Below are 16,002 nucleotides of genomic sequence, written 5' to 3'. Positions count from 1 at the left end.
CACTATAAATCTGGACATGTAGAACAGTGCAGATTAGGTGCTGGTTTACTTGCCGGTATTGTAAGGGCCAGCATGAGGGACAAGGTTTATCGAGTCTCGGTAAGTAAAACTAGGGAGAGATAGAAGAGTTATAATAGTGTTCTATGTATTTAAGATAACTATACAAATAATCTCTGAACAAGCATAACAAAGTTAACTTCTGTTACTTCTAAGAACGTGAGGCTGAAACGCGGGCTAGTGAGAGATTTCCTGTTTGTCATGATGACGTCTAAAGTCCCCGCCAAAGGATGTAGTCCCTTTTAGCAACTTGTTAGCAATCTCCGTTTTTAAGACACAATAAAGTTTAAAAAACCACAAGCAGGTTATAACTGGTGTGTTTTATTTCATAGATCAAAACGTGAAAATATTTAGAGGCTTTGTTAACCACAGACCTTATTTCAGGCGATTTAGCAAAAACCCATTCAAAAAACCCATAGACTTTAGGGCGAGGGAACCGGAAGTGCTAAAATGCTAACTCACTTCTGCGTTTTGGCCTACAAAGTGACGTCATAACTTCGGCACTCTATGCGAGTACGTCATGTCGTCACAGGCTACGATGACGACATGACACGATACGGGCTCGCCAACGGCTAGATCTGCGCGTCCCCGTATAGAAACAGTAGAAAATGGCGAGTTCGGGCTTGAATCGGTTATGCACTAATGAAGGGTTTATTATTCAGCAGGACGCGGATTCCTGGCGGTCTCAACTCATTCACATTGTGGGTAAGATCTGCAGATTTTCTATGTTGGCTGTTTAAAGTGTTTGTTCAGCGTAACTCAAAATCAAATATGAGTTCTAATTCCTGTAGTTAGCATGCTAATACGCTAACCGTCAGGATTAGATAGACCTTTTTACATGACTGAAAATCAGAATATATTAATCACAATGGTCTGTTCCCTCTTTCACCCGTGATACGTTTTTTTGTTTGTTTCTCGATTAGATATAAGCGGATTATATCATTAATATGCCGTTATTTCGGTCGCTAGCTGTGCGCGCGCTCACGCACATTTGAGAAGATTTTATTTTTATGCGTGCACGCTCAATGAGTGATTCAGTGTTTCCTCAGGATTTTGTGAGACTGGTGGTGGACATCGGACACTCTTGTGGGGTCCGGGGGTCACCGTAAGACAATTTTGTACTTTTTAAATTTAAATGCATCCGTCTGGTGCAAATTGAGAGCAAAATTAAGATGCTAAATCTATGAAGAATTTGTGCTCTTGTAAACAATTTTGTGTTCTAGTAGTAATTTAAACAGAAATTGTGATGATGTGGTAAAAAAGTCACACACACACACTCACTCAGTCTCATTTACCATGTAGTTTAAAGCAGTTCACAAAAGGTCAAAACACAAAATCGACTACAACAAACATTTGAGCAAGGGCTCAACATTAAGCATTATCATGTGCTTGTCGTCCTTTATTTGTCCGAGTAAAAACGTTACGTGTCCGGATAGAAAAAAAGGACCTTTAAGTTACGTGCTGAAGTAATATGTCAAAGTTTATGTTGTATATTTTTCAAAAAATAGGATCGATGCCCAACTCATGGGATAGAAATGTAAACTGCACTGTGTAGGGGAGGAGACTATTGTCATATGATAATTATTTTGTCACGTATGGTAGTCAATTAAAGAAAAGACTCCATCACCATCATTTACTGCAGGGTTGGTCACATTTCTATGGAATGATAAAGGCTATATTTACATTATCACAATACTGCAACTTCAGTTGTTGGTAGTGGAATTTGATGAATCTCAATACCATCTTCAAAACCACCACAAAAAATGACACTTACTAATTTGTTAATTATGGAAAAGTGGTTTCAGGTACTTAAGTAATTTTTCAAGACTAGTAAACAGTATGTAATAAAATAACAGCAATGAATTGGGGATGGGCATTCATCAATAATTTGGTAAAGAAATATTTAAGCTCATGAATATTCTATTTAAATGAAGGTAATAAATGAGAAAGAGATGTTGTAAAATATATTTTTTTGTCATAAAGGTTGCGTCACCAATACAAAAAATAACAAGCTTCTAATTATTTTCAAAACAAGCTTAGATTATGTCCTGTTTTTTTATTTACATTTTTATATATATATTTAAACAAGTAATGCATGAAAACAAAAAAGAACAGAATGAAAGCATTTAAGCTCATGCAAAGTGAAGAAAAATAAACCGCTAATGAAGTAGACTGACGCAGTTAACATACAGGACAAGTATAAACATTAGGCATATAATAGTTATGTTTATATTGTATCTCATGTCATGTTTTTGTTGAGAAAAATAAGCATATCCACATGCACCGTAAACTACAGTCTTTTATACACACCAGTTTAAATGATGGAATGTCCCTTAGCTCAGCTAGCATAGTCTTTCTCGGATGCCATGTTTGTTGTTTACAAAAGTGTCATGGGTATTACGTTGCTACGGGGACGCTGCTTTCTGACGAGCTGCACATATATGAGAGTAAAGTGTACACTGCTTATTCAGTACATTTAAACAGGAAACCAGCTTTCTCACAGTAAGCCACATTCTCGCAATAATTAATTTTAATCAGTCTTGTCTGGTTGGGCATGTAAAATTCTCTTTCACTTTCAAAAATCCACTTGTCCCAGACAAGCATTAATGTCGAGCCCTGTGAGCCATCAAAGAAATGAAGCAAAAGTGATTACCTGTATTGCACTTGCTCCTCAGATGCTGAAAATAGTGATATTGTTGGAGCTGCTGTTAATAACGTTAACATTCGATAATTAGTTAACGTTAGCTAGCTAGATATAAGGTTGCATATTTCTACATAGTTTTTCACGACAAGCAGCCGGATATGTCAGTTGACATAAGCGAGTAGACTGACAGCTAATGTTAACGTTACCTAACTTTGCTTATGTTATATTAACATCAATGATCAATTAGGGCTGCACGATTATAGCAAAAATCATAATTGTAAATTATTGCTCTTGATATTGTAATCACTATTATTAATGACGATTAACATTTTTTATTACCATGAAGTCACAAATTAAGCAACCGTATGGTTCTTCGGAGTAGCAGATTACAGTGGTGGATATGAGCTGCGCTGCAGTTTCTTTTAAGCATTGTATTGTATTGTATTTTATATTGTAGTAATGTTTGTTAAGGTAAGGCAAATTAAAATAATTGTAAATTGATATCTATGAAATAGAATACATTTAATTATTGCTCAAAATATTTTGTACGAATCAAATTCACATTGGCCTACTTATTAACATGACAAAACAAAACTGTTATTAATTTTTTTTTATAAATTGTACACAGAAATCGAACAACGCAACAAACTCTCCCATTACAATGATTGCTGTCACTCACTGCAGGTTTACACTGTTTTAGACCTGCATTTCGACCCGAGCTCAATGACGCTACGCACAAAGTTCTGCACTCTCGCAAATGGTCTCATTAAGACAAAGCTGTCTAATCAGCATAATAAACCAATTATGTCTATGCTTTGATTAGAACGGGAGCATTTTTAGTTTTGTCGTGTTGCTCATTTGCAGTGTATTTAGGGCAATTCCATGCAAAGGTCATCTTTACCATGAAAAAATAAAGTTTTAACCAAAAGAACAAAACCCTTTTTAAGTTGTCCATTTAGGTCTGTAATATACTGTATTAATGTGCTTTAACAAAAATTTTAAGAAAATTGCCTTGTTTATCCACCAGATATGAGGTGAGCAACAATGCTTAAATTACATTTTCAACCAGCCATATTTCATGCTTTCAAAAAAAGGTATCAAAGACCCCCCTTTTTAAACTTTATTTTAACAGTAAGCATTTTGCAGAAAGATGGAGGCATGCCTGAGAAATAAATATACTAATTTGGTCATAACAGCACTGCCTGTTGAATTTATAAGGGCTATAATAAAGAGGTCTTGACGATTCAGTGCACTGTCACGTCCATAACGTTTTAAAGGTTTAGTTTATTTAATATGACAATTATAAATGCAAATAACTTGAAACCATATTTACAAAGCTAAATTATGTTTATGCTTATTAGGATAGACAATTCATCTCACTACTTTGCTCTGAACAACCATAATAATGCGTTACGGACGTGACCGTTACGGACGCTTCATATTAAATCATGCATATGACTATTGTGATCTGTTTCAAGACAGAAATGATTTTGGCCACTTCATTTCAAGTTTTGTTTTGTAGAAAGACTTTATTTAAAGTGAATTTCGTTTTGTATAAATTGTATCTTAATTTTAAATCAAAGTTTCATCAACCAATTGCCTGGATTTAATAAGCAAATATAGCATGGATGTGCGATCACTTGCAACACGTAAACTTGAGCTGTCTCATAACTGAACAGAAACTCAACGTATGCCTCTCAGAAATATAGCCAATCTATAGAAAGATTGCAAAGATCAAAACGAAAAGAATAGCCAACTCTCTGATTGTGTAATCTGTATGTGCCACGTCCCTTTAGAGGCTCGGTACGATCACGCTGACAAAATAATAATAATAGGCTAATAATATTAGCGTGTCAATTATTTTGTCAAATCATTTTTATACTGAAATAAAATGTGATGATTTTGACTCGCGACTGTGCATTAAAATCCATAAACTGGCCGAAAACCGTGCGATCATTTAGACACAAAAAGCGTAGAGCGTTACATGATTGCTAGTGACTCACATCTACGGACAATAATGTCCATCAGTTCACCTGACTGTGGAGGAAACCTGTGATTTGAACTCCTATATGACAAACATTAATTGTTAATGTATTTTAATTTTGACTGTCTTCCGTAATAGTCTCTGCTTTAATGTTCCGTCTGTGTGTTTATAGTAGCCTATTCACGTCCTAGTCGAGAGGCGTCCTGCAATTGCGCGAGGAACCTGATTGGTTTAAGCGCGAAACAGGCGCCCTCTAATTCGCTCGCGCTTCCTGTCATTCAAGCTCAGGTTTTGACAACTCGAAGATAGCGTTATCTTAAAGCTAAACGCCTAAAGCTAAAATAATTTTCATGAATTACAATTATAAAGATGAAAGTGTTAAGCATGAACGAATGAAATATATAAATCAAATAAATACCTTCACCCTCATCTTCTCTTATTGTCAATTATTTTACATATTGAATTAAGATGTACAGTAAGATCCAAGCTAAAAAAATAACTAATTCATAATTGGGGGGGGGGAGAGCTTCAGAATCATTTCAGACAGTCTTCTTAATGTGAAAACACAGCCATTATCGTCAACAAAAGTGCCATGATGGTTTGATTGTTGATTTTCCAAACAGATTCTATGTATTTCAGACCCGTCACATCCATAACAGGGTTTTGTCACATCCATAGCGTTGGTTTTCCTCATAATACACTTCATAAAAATATATATATTTTAAACATTGATATTTTTATGTTCAGCTAAGACCCCTTCATCATGTGGATAGCAATATTTATACATTGGATTTAAAAGTTCACAGACGTTAAAGGAAATCGAACAGTATACCAAAAACTCTGTCATTTCCCGTCACATCCATAACGCATGCATATTTTCCTTTTTTGGGGGTGCTTAAATATATTTTAGAAAAACATATTTTGCCTGTCAATTCCCCAGATTGGGTGCTCTGAGAATATGCATTTCCAATTTAAATATTGTATGAAGTTTTTTTTTTCTGAGACATTTCACCTGTCATTATGAGTTCAAATGTCACATCCATAACGCTGGAATTACCCTTTAACATTTACGTTCAAAGCAAGCGGTGCAATATGCAATGAATCCAAAATAATTCCAATGTGCTTTTCACTCTTGTTCTACAGCTTCTTTTCAAGTGTCAGGTGATGTTTCTTCAGTATTAATTTTCGTGTGCTGCACGAAGGGAGCAAGAACATAACGTAAGCATCTTGGCATTCAGATGGTTTAAAGCTTGCGCATTAGTATCAGTTGTCATTACAGATAGGACATAGGACTAATCTAAGGGGGCTTTCACACTAGCACTTTTGGTGCGCACCCCGGTTCGAATGACATCAGAGTTCGGTTCGTTTGGATGATGTGAACGCTGTCTTCCGAACTCGGGTGCGCACCCGCGAACTGTACTCGGGTCCGCTTAAAAAGGTGGTCTGGGGTACGGTTCATGTGAACTCCAGTACGGTTCGCTGCTGATATGAACGCAATCGAACCAAACCGTGGAAGTGAACCGCTATTGATGACGTATAATGTGGTCGTCAGTCTCACATGCGTCACTTTCAAAATGAGCGGAAAGGGTTTACTTTCGTGCGTCGCGTGTGTGTGTGTGTGTGTGTGTGTGTGTGTGTGTGTATACACTTACCTTGACGAAAAGCGGGATTGACGCACACGCACTGCAAGCAGAGAGATGATTTCTGCTTGCCTTCGCAAAAATTGTCTTCGGCGGACAGCCCGCTGTCTTTTGAACGATTTCAGTATTTTTGCGGCAGACAGACGCAAGTGTGTTTCTGTATCTTGATGTTGAAAACAAAACCAAAGGTTAAAAAAAAGAACAAATGTGAACCGAGCAAGTCTATTCATTTTGACGCCTTTTCATTTCGCGGTTATCAAGCAACACGATTACGCACCAGCTGCAGCTTGATGACGCAAGGCGGTTCGGATACAAATATATAATGTGAACACAGTCCATCGGGGGCAGGGGGGAGGGGGGAGCAATCGAACTCTGGTTCGGAACAGGCAATCGAACCAAGTGTGAAAGCCCCCTAAGTGGCTCTGATTGGCCATTGCTGTTTCATTGCTCAATGGACATGTTAGTGATTGGTTGGAATACTCAACCGCTGCAAAAACATGTTTTAAATAGAAACCATTGACGCAACAGGAGCAGACTTAAGTTGAACGCTGTAATCGTCAATTTTCATGATTACATAATCGTGGCAGCTCTAATCGTAAACGAGATTCGTTTTTCGATCAGTTGTGCAGCCCTATGATCAATGATAACTTCAGCAGTAATGTTATCTGTTTGCTGTTGTACATTAGTTATAATAAATTTGTGTTTGGACTAGTGGATAACTGCAGTGGATACTGTTAGTTAACGTTACTCACCTCAAACGATGTTGTGTTCTCAAAATGGCTGTGCCTCGGAGTGCTTGCGTGTGTGCGTGCGTGTGTGTGAGCATGTACAGCAGGGGGGAGTGGGTTGGGGCTGACTGACTGGGAGTGAGAGATGCTTTGCTGAAGCAACAATGCAAAACACAACATTATTATGAGAAGTGTAAAAATATTTTCAGTTCATTATGAAACCGTGGCGGGACAAATTAGACTGGTCGCCACATTCTAGGTAATTAATGGGAAACACTGAATGATTAACAAATGAGTTCATGACAGAAGGTATGTCCTAATGAGGATGATGATGATTGTCATGTAAATCTGGATGAGTGTGACTTGTTTCATCCTATGGGTTTATGTTGTTGGTTGGTCAAGCTCGGAAATGGTCACCAGTCTCTTATGCAAATAGGGAGTGGCAGTATCTGTCAGTAATACTACATTGAAGATGAATAATTCCAAGAAATTGACCATGTTTTCAGATGGTACCTTACCAAGTCGGGATGACGAGAAACAGATTGATTATCTGGAGTCATCGGAGAGAGAATTATCTGCTAATCCGCTAGCGACCAAGGTGGATTTGGAGCATGTCTGGGAGAAATTAAAGGACTTGGAGAAACGTAGCTGGTAAAATAACATCTGATTTGTCAGAAATCCTGAAGCTGAAGAGGGTCAGGATATGGTGAAATTCCTGGAAAGGCTCTTTCTGAATATGCTTGACCTAACAGGCCATAAGCTGGAAATCGAGCGAGCCCACAGGGTTCCTGCTCTGTGATCCGCTGAGGGAGACCTGAGGGAGCCCTGAGCAATTCTGGCCAAATTTCTGAGATCATCCGATAAAGGTCTGGTGTTACGTGAGGCGAGGACTAAAGGAAGGTTTTTTTTTTGGAAGAACCACAGCATTTTCTTGTTCCCAGACTGTGCGAATTTGACGAGAGAAACGTGATCGATGCAAGGAATGCAAGAAACTCTTACATCAACAGAAGGTCACTTTTGTACTGATGTTCCCAAACAAATTGAGAATAGATGCTAATGATGGCCGGAAAACATTCACGTGTCCCCAGCAAGCGATGTCCTTCATAAAGTCAATGGAGTGAGTAAGTTATTTTGTGGTACTCTCATTGTAGCCAAATGGACCAACTCACTGAACATTCATTTGACTGTCCGAAGAAACTGAGCACCTTTTTGTTTCTTTTTGTGCCTGTTCCGCTTAGTGGGTGGAGTTTGTTTTGTGGAGTAACGCTCCTTCTGGCTGTTTGGTGGATGAATCTGCACATTCTTTGTGCTTATTCCTCCTATTGCTAGACATTGGAGTGATTGGGTCATTTGTTTCACTCATGTAGCAGCGGAATGGGCCAGCTCACTGAACATTCATTTGACTGTCCGAAGAAACTGAGCACCTTTTTTTTTTTTTCTTCTCTTTTTTTTGTGGAATAACACCTTGGGGACAGCTATGTGGATTAATATACGCGTTCTATGTGTTTATTCTGCCTATTGGCTGGAGTAGGGTTGTAGCGGTATACCGGTTTCACGGTATATGGAACCAGCACGCGAACATGATCTGCTCATCTCTCTGGTGCGCACGTGCAACAACCGGGCTTCCCTCGATATTGTGGAGCATAGACCTCAAAACTGATGGATTTAAGCAACTGAAAAAAGCACAAATGTCAAGGCATGTCAAAACTTCTCCAGGGCCCAAAATACCCTCAGACCCCAGTGGGTTAAAGTCTGCATGCTTGTTTAGAATCATATGTGACATGTGCTCACCTTTTTTTGTTTAGGAATTTATGAACTTATTTGTACACTTTCATGTGTGTTGAAAGAAAGTTTGTTGCATATTTACTGAATTTATGATTCGATATTCGAGTGGCGTTGTACTGTGTCTCGATAAGCAAGTGATGTAATAATCATATCATATTTATATATTATACAGTTTATATTTATATATACATTTCAGTTTGACAAGAAATGCAGAAACTGCTAAAATGCCATGTGTAAAATGCAACCAAAACTACTAGATAAAACTAAGAGGTAAATTAGATTTTTAGTACATTTTATTTACTGACTCACTCATTGCTTTTAGATCACCTCTGCTACAAAATGAGCTGTGTCGACCGATTTACTAAGTATGTGTGTTCTCTAGCAGATTCTGACTGATAACTCAGAGCGTGTCATGACGATTTACAAATCAGTACAAACGACTGACTAAAAAAGTTCTTCAGTGAGTTTACCTGTTAAACTACATTACACGGTTAGCTTTTTTGTACAGTAACTTGAGCAATTTTTTCCTTTGTGAGCAGTCAAACTTTATATAGTCAATCTGTACAAAGTCAAGCAACTGGACTTGAACATTTCTTTTCTCCCCTGAATAGGTCTTGACAATATCTTGGAAGTGTTTTTTGGGACACAAGTTCTAGAGGAACTCAGGCTTTTAAAAGGTATGTTTTTTTTTTTTTCTTTTGTATTTATTCGTTTAACACCGCATTCCTGTTGTTCTGACTGACTGTGCTAAATACGGCACAGTCTTTTATTGTGGGGCAGGTCTCCAGACTAAAAAAAATAGTTTGGAGCCATTGACTCTTTAACTGAAACATTAAGCAGCCAACATTAAGGCTGTTTTTAGTTGCCAAATCACAGAATTGCTCTATTTATATAGAAAGCTGAAGAAAAGGAAGACAATATTTAGACTATTAATGGGCTGATAACCCATTCATCTGAGGTTTAATAAACAGTATATATTGAGAAGATAATTTTGGATTCCCTCTTGCCTCAAATGTTCAAACCCCTTTCATAATCTATACAAATATAAGCGATCAAATATTTTTTTATTTACTACTGCTCTTCTGAATCTACATTATGCATATAGTAGTGTGTTGCCTTCTTGAGTGTCAATGAACGTTTACACCTTGTGTAATAGTTGTGTACAAGTCCCTCAATTGTCCTAAGTGTCAAAAATGTGCGTGTGTGTTAAAATATTGCCTTAATCTGCTTTACTGTTACCGGATGACACAGAGACTACAAGAGTGCAAATTGAATGAAATCCCAAATGCAGTTTATTGTGCTACTCCAGTCCCAATCAGTCATTAGTAGAAGAAGAAAAAAGTGGTGCACACTACTGGACTTTTAATTATAAATAAGCCCGAAAATGTACATGGAACTCTAACGGATCACTGACGGCTGATTCGCTGAGAAAGTGAATCTGATTCAAACTAACCTTAGCTCCTGAATTCAAACCCTCAGTTCTTTTCGGGTGATTCATGAGGGTCCTGTTCAAAAGTAATTTGTTCACGACACTCTTGCACTGGGATTGTTGTTGCGAGCAGTGCAGCAGTGAGCTCGTCATCACAACAGAATGGGTGAAAAGAGGCACAAGATTTACTGGAGTATGCTACAGATATGTATTCAATAACTCACAAGATGATATCTGACGAAATCGCGTATGAATGCACACAACCCGACTGTTGCCAATAGCGACTAGATTTTAAATTATTGTCGCAATCAATCATTTTTGGTTGCATTTGCGACCATTGTAGTTGCAGTCTGGAGCCCTGTGGGGGCTGCTGTTGTGAATGATTTGTTAGTAAATGGTTTTCAGTAGGCTTGGGATATTGAAATATTGATTTTCAAAATAATCCTGATATTGATTCTTAAAATCAAAAGATTGATCTTTAAATAAATTAACTGCATAGTTTGGTCTAGGGCTGCCCCCGACCAAAGATTTTCCTAGTTGACTAGTAGGTATTAGTTTAAGCCATTAGTTGAGTAGTTGTTGCATGTTTATGATTTTAATTAAATATATATATTTTGGGGGGCATCAGAAAATGGTTTGAGAGCAAATGTTATAAGTAACATTGCTAACACTGTTCTACATTACAGAGAAATTCTAAACCATAATAACGAGTCTTTAAAATATACATTTTACAAGCGAACTCAGGGAGCGATCCGCAGTGACACCGGCAAAAGTGGTAATTATCTTGAATGTGTTGGAAAAACCAGCAAGGAGACTGTCTGTCTGAACATTTTGATAATTTATAGAGAGAAATGTACATTAGGGCTGTGCAGACAAGACGATGATCTCTAGTGATCGCCAATAGCTGATGCCTTTGATGTCAAGACAGTATTGGTCTCGTTTTCCTATTAGTCTATTAAATTATTATTAGACTATTAATATAATCAAATTAATATCAAATAATTTGCCTGTAGACACACAGATACGTGCTTAAACTCGCTTTATTATATTAAGAATAGATGACAAAACCTGTCCATGTGCATGCATGTTTGTTCAGAGGCGTGCAGTCTCATGGAACACACGCATGTATAGCCGTGGGCAAAAGTATTGGAAGTGACATAAATTTTGTGTTTCGCAAAGTTTTCTGTTTTGTTGTCTTGATTCACATTGTTTCTAGATTATTGTGCAGAGTGATCAGATGCATTTTAAATAACTGTAAAAAGCTTCATTGGTCAAATTTTTTTACTTTATAACAAAAACCCAAATTTCACTTTTTGTTTTGGCCCTGGCACAAAATGACCAGCTAACATCATTTCACCAATCAAATCCGCAGCACCTGGGAGAGTGTGAACGAGTACTAGTCAGGTGAAATCACTATCATTCTGATTGGATTATAAGAGCAGATTGATTGCTATAAAAGGACAGATGAAGTGCTTCCAATCACTATGTTCTTGTTTGCAGTGGTTGCCTCTAAAGAAAAACATGCAGCCGTCATCGCTTTGCATCAAAATGGCCTCACATGCAAAGAATATTGCACCTGAAAGAACCATTTACCGGATCACCAAGAACTTCAAGGATAAAGTTTCAACTGCAGTGAAGAAGGCTTCAGGATGTTCCAGAGTGTCCAGCAAGCGCCAGGACCTTCTCCTCCTGAGGAGTCTGCTACGGCATCATGTCACCACCAGTGCAGAGCTTGCTCAATATTGGCAGCAGGTTGGTGTGAGTGCATCTGCATGCACTGTGAGGTGAAGACTTTGACAATGGCCTGGTGTTAAGAAGGGCAGTAAAGAAGCCACTTCTCTCCAAGAAAAACATCAAGGACCGACTGAAATTCTGCAGGAAGTACAAGGATTGGACAGCTGAAGACTGATGCAAAGTTATTTTCTCTGAAGCCCCCTTCCAGAAGTTTGGGACATCTGGAAAATCAATAGTGTGGAGAAGAAAAGGTGAACACTACCATGAGTCCTGTGTTGTGCCAAAAGTGAAGCATCCTGAGACCAACCGTGTGTGGGGTTGCTTTTCATCCAAGGAAGTGGGATCTCTCACAATTCAGCCCAAAAAACTGCCATGAATAAAGAATGGTATCAAAACGTCCTGCAAGAGCAACTTCTTCCAAAGATCGAGGAGCAATTTGATGATGATCAGTGCATTTTCCAGCATGCTGGAGCACCATGTCACAAGGCAAGAGTAATAATGAAGTGACTCAGAGATCATTACATTGAAATTTTGGATCTGTGGCCAGGCAACTCCCCGGATCTTAGTCCCATAGAGATCCAGTGGTAAATCCTCAAAAGAAGAGTGGACGAGCAGAAGCCCACAAATTGAATTGCAGAGGTTATGAAGCGAATTGCAGAGGTTATGAAGAACAAGGGTTAACACTGTAAATATTGACTCTTTGGATGTATTGAATGTTTTTGCCAATAAAAGCCTTTAAAACCTATGAAACGCTTCTCATTGTTTTCCAGTAGACCATAGAAACATGTGAAAAAAATAATCTACAACTACTGAAGCAGCAAACTTTGCAAAACCCAAAATTGATGTCACTGTCGATACTTTTGGCCACATCTGTAAGTTTCCACCTGCATGTTTAGATGGATACTTGCCCGAAGTAATGGAAGGTTACTTATTATTTTTTTTAGCACTTCATTATATTAATTGCTTTTTTGTTTTGTTTGGAGTACAATTTGAATTTAGATATGTATTTCATTAAAGTTTTTCATTTTTTTTAAATAAATGTAATTTTCAATGCAAAATCACAAAAGCAAGAAGATTCACTTATCCCTCTGCCCCGGGTGTTGCCGATGTAATTGGATATATATATATAATTGTGAAGGAGGGAACAAAATTAATTTATTCACACACATGATATATTTTAACAGACAACAAAATACTTGACCGGTAGAGAATGCTCAGATGAAGTTCTTTTGTCAGAGATGTTGACAACTGGTGTAAAGCCATCTTTCAAATAGTTGAACAACATGCATTTTAATTGCACTTAATTTTTTTTTCCAGTTTCATTAGAATTTTTTGTTAAAATAAATAAAAAATAAAGTTCAAAGTTTGAAATCAAGGTGTTTTATTGTGTTGGCTTAACTATAACCCTGCTTAACGAAAATTACCCCATTGTACCACCTAGAGTCCAACCAGTGCTTATACCTTCATTATTCATCGGTTTGAACACGAATAATGAATTGCCGCATGGACATGCTTTGTAAATGATCATGTCTGTCCGTCACTGACTGCGTGACGTTTTTCTGCGACCCCAGCCGATCAATCAACTTTTCCGACCAAGACTCTACTCATCGACTAACCTTTGGTCTACTATTAGGGGGCAGCCCTAGTTTGGGCCATGTTATCTTAAATTAAAATGTAGCTTTAAGGCTGCAACTAATGATTATTTTAAGAATCAATGAATCTTTTATTTATTCTATTAATCGGTAAAAAAATTGTTTTCTCTTTTTTTTTGGATTTACGGTACTGAATTTACAATTCTTTACACTCATAACAATTTGAACAAAGCCTGAATCAAAGTTGTTTTAATTTATTTAGATTACTTTCAGAACGTATGCAAAACAGTTCAAAAAAGTACAAAAAGTAATGTTCATTAAAGAATGTAATGTAATGGTGATTTGAAAGACATACCTCAAAAGCTTATTTATCATATTTGATACATGTAATTTTCATTAAAATAATCACATTTTTTTTTACCAAGCATAAGTTGCTTATTCAGCAAATACTCATCTTAACATGTCAGTAACCATATAATTATTACTGTTACTTTATTAAAATAAGCTGTCTAACAGTCACTTTTCAAAATGATGCTAGTTTGCTGCCATTTTATATGGATCGATATAAACATAGAAACCACTTTTTTTCAAAAATGTACTAGTGAAATCAGACTTTGCATTTGGCATTATCAGGAGGGCTATCAAATATCAGGACCGTTAGCATTTTTAAACATGTACAGTTTACTATAACACAATCATCTAAACCCTGTGGAGATTTACTCTTGCGCTTAAGTGTCACTGTATTACATGAGGAATAACCAAAATACTTTAAAAACATGAAAAGTCTCTTAACCTTTTTTTTAACCTTAGAAGTTACCAAAGCGCTTTACACTGTGTCCCAATCACCCATTCACATTCACACACCAATGGTGACAGAGATGCCATGCAAGGCGCTAGCCTGCCATTGGGAGCAACTTGGGGTTCAGTGTCTTGCCCAAGGACACTTCGGCATGTGGAGTCGTGTGGGCCGGGAATCGAACCGCCAACTCTGTGATTGGTAGCCGATCCCTCTACCACCTGAGCCACAGCCGCCCTTGTGATGTTGCACAAATTTAATCAAAATAACTGTGCTCCCTTCACTGCGATCGGTTGGTTTGACGCGGATGTGCACGCTCACTCGGTGAAGTTTAACGGAGACTCACTTGTGATAAAAAAAAAAAAAACTGTTTTGCAAAACACAGAAATACACCCCTGATTTTGAATTCATGATATGGATACATAGAAAATAGCAGTAAAACATAAGTTGTGCACTGGAGACAGCACAAACAGCAAATTCCTTTTTTCAAAGCACCTGATGCAGCAAACTCTCCACATTAAACTGTATGCTCATTATGATCTTCTTTGAAGTGTTTTATTAAGTGCTTTTGTGCGCTGGACAATTTGGGTGATGTTTTGTTCACTTCAGCTTTTCTCAGTGGTTTTTCAAAGAAGTTTCATAATGCAACACATTTTTCACTTGGCTGTACAGTCACATCACCGATGGAGCTTCTCCGTGCTCGCCGCACAGTCAATTATTTCCATTATCGATAATAATAAATTTTATTGATTAGTTCTTGCAGCCCTAATATTTTATCATTTACAAAGATCCCTGGATTATTTACATCATTAGCTGTGAGAGAATTTGGACAAATTGGACATTGTAACTGAAAAATACCCAGATTCATTGGAATCAAATCGAATAAAAATATGTATCAATACTCAGACCTAGTGTTCCCACTGGTTTAGAGGTGTGGAAAATATACCAAAATGATTTCCAAAGTCTCTTAAATCGCTAATCCGTTGAATTTAGAATTTGCTCATTTGTTATTCCTTGATTTCTTAGCAAATAACATAAATAGAAAAATCAAAGTCTACAGGAGGTACCACAATTGTGATGTGCTGCAGAAAATTATGAAATTAGACCTGACTCTTAACACACTGAAAGATGGCGGCGCGGTAGCACGCAGCGGCCACTCCGGATCCACAATGGTGCTATTTTTGTTAAAAAAGCCCGACTTTTGCAACACACGGACATCGGAGCAACCGGTGTTCGTGTCTACCATCGCCAGACACTACTGAAATATAAGACTCATGCAAAAACCAAGCTGCATGATGACCTGCAGGAGGCGCTACGCGTACTCGGCTTGCTGCGGAGACCAGGCCTCCAGCCCTCGGCGTCGCCTGATGCCGGTGGCCGGGGAGAGGGCGTCGTAGCGGTGTGCAAGAAAGCGAAGCGCGAAAGAGGGCGGGGGTCCATGCTAGGCTAAAAACAAACCCTAGCCGGCCGGCTCTCCCGTCTATCCTGCTCTCAAATGTTTGCTCCCTGGACAATAAACTGGACTATATCCAACTCCAGCAGGCTACGCAGCGTGAGTTTAGAGACTGCTGCGTCTTTGTTTTCACGGAGACGTGGCTCAGCGACAGAGTTCG

At 38.0% G+C, this 16,002-nt stretch overlaps 1 protein-coding gene across 1 annotated transcript in view; it reads left to right on the top strand.

Annotated features, from left to right (window-relative positions):
* Positions 1-643: 643 nt before the first annotated feature.
* Positions 644-16,002, top strand: part of LOC127618088 (uncharacterized) — a 37,593-nt gene continuing 22,234 nt past the window's right edge. The window contains exons 1-2 of the mRNA XM_052090329.1: positions 644-762; positions 9,450-9,515. Coding sequence (XP_051946289.1) covers positions 666-762; positions 9,450-9,515 — 163 coding nt within the window. The 5' untranslated portion in view covers positions 644-665. The remainder of the gene's footprint in view (positions 763-9,449; positions 9,516-16,002) is intronic.

This window comes from Xyrauchen texanus, chromosome 24 (genome assembly GCF_025860055.1).
Source record: "Xyrauchen texanus isolate HMW12.3.18 chromosome 24, RBS_HiC_50CHRs, whole genome shotgun sequence".
Taxonomy (NCBI): Eukaryota; Metazoa; Chordata; class Actinopteri; order Cypriniformes; family Catostomidae; genus Xyrauchen; species Xyrauchen texanus.
Note: the sequence above shows the minus strand (reverse complement) of the source record. Positions and strands in the feature narration are given on the sequence as shown.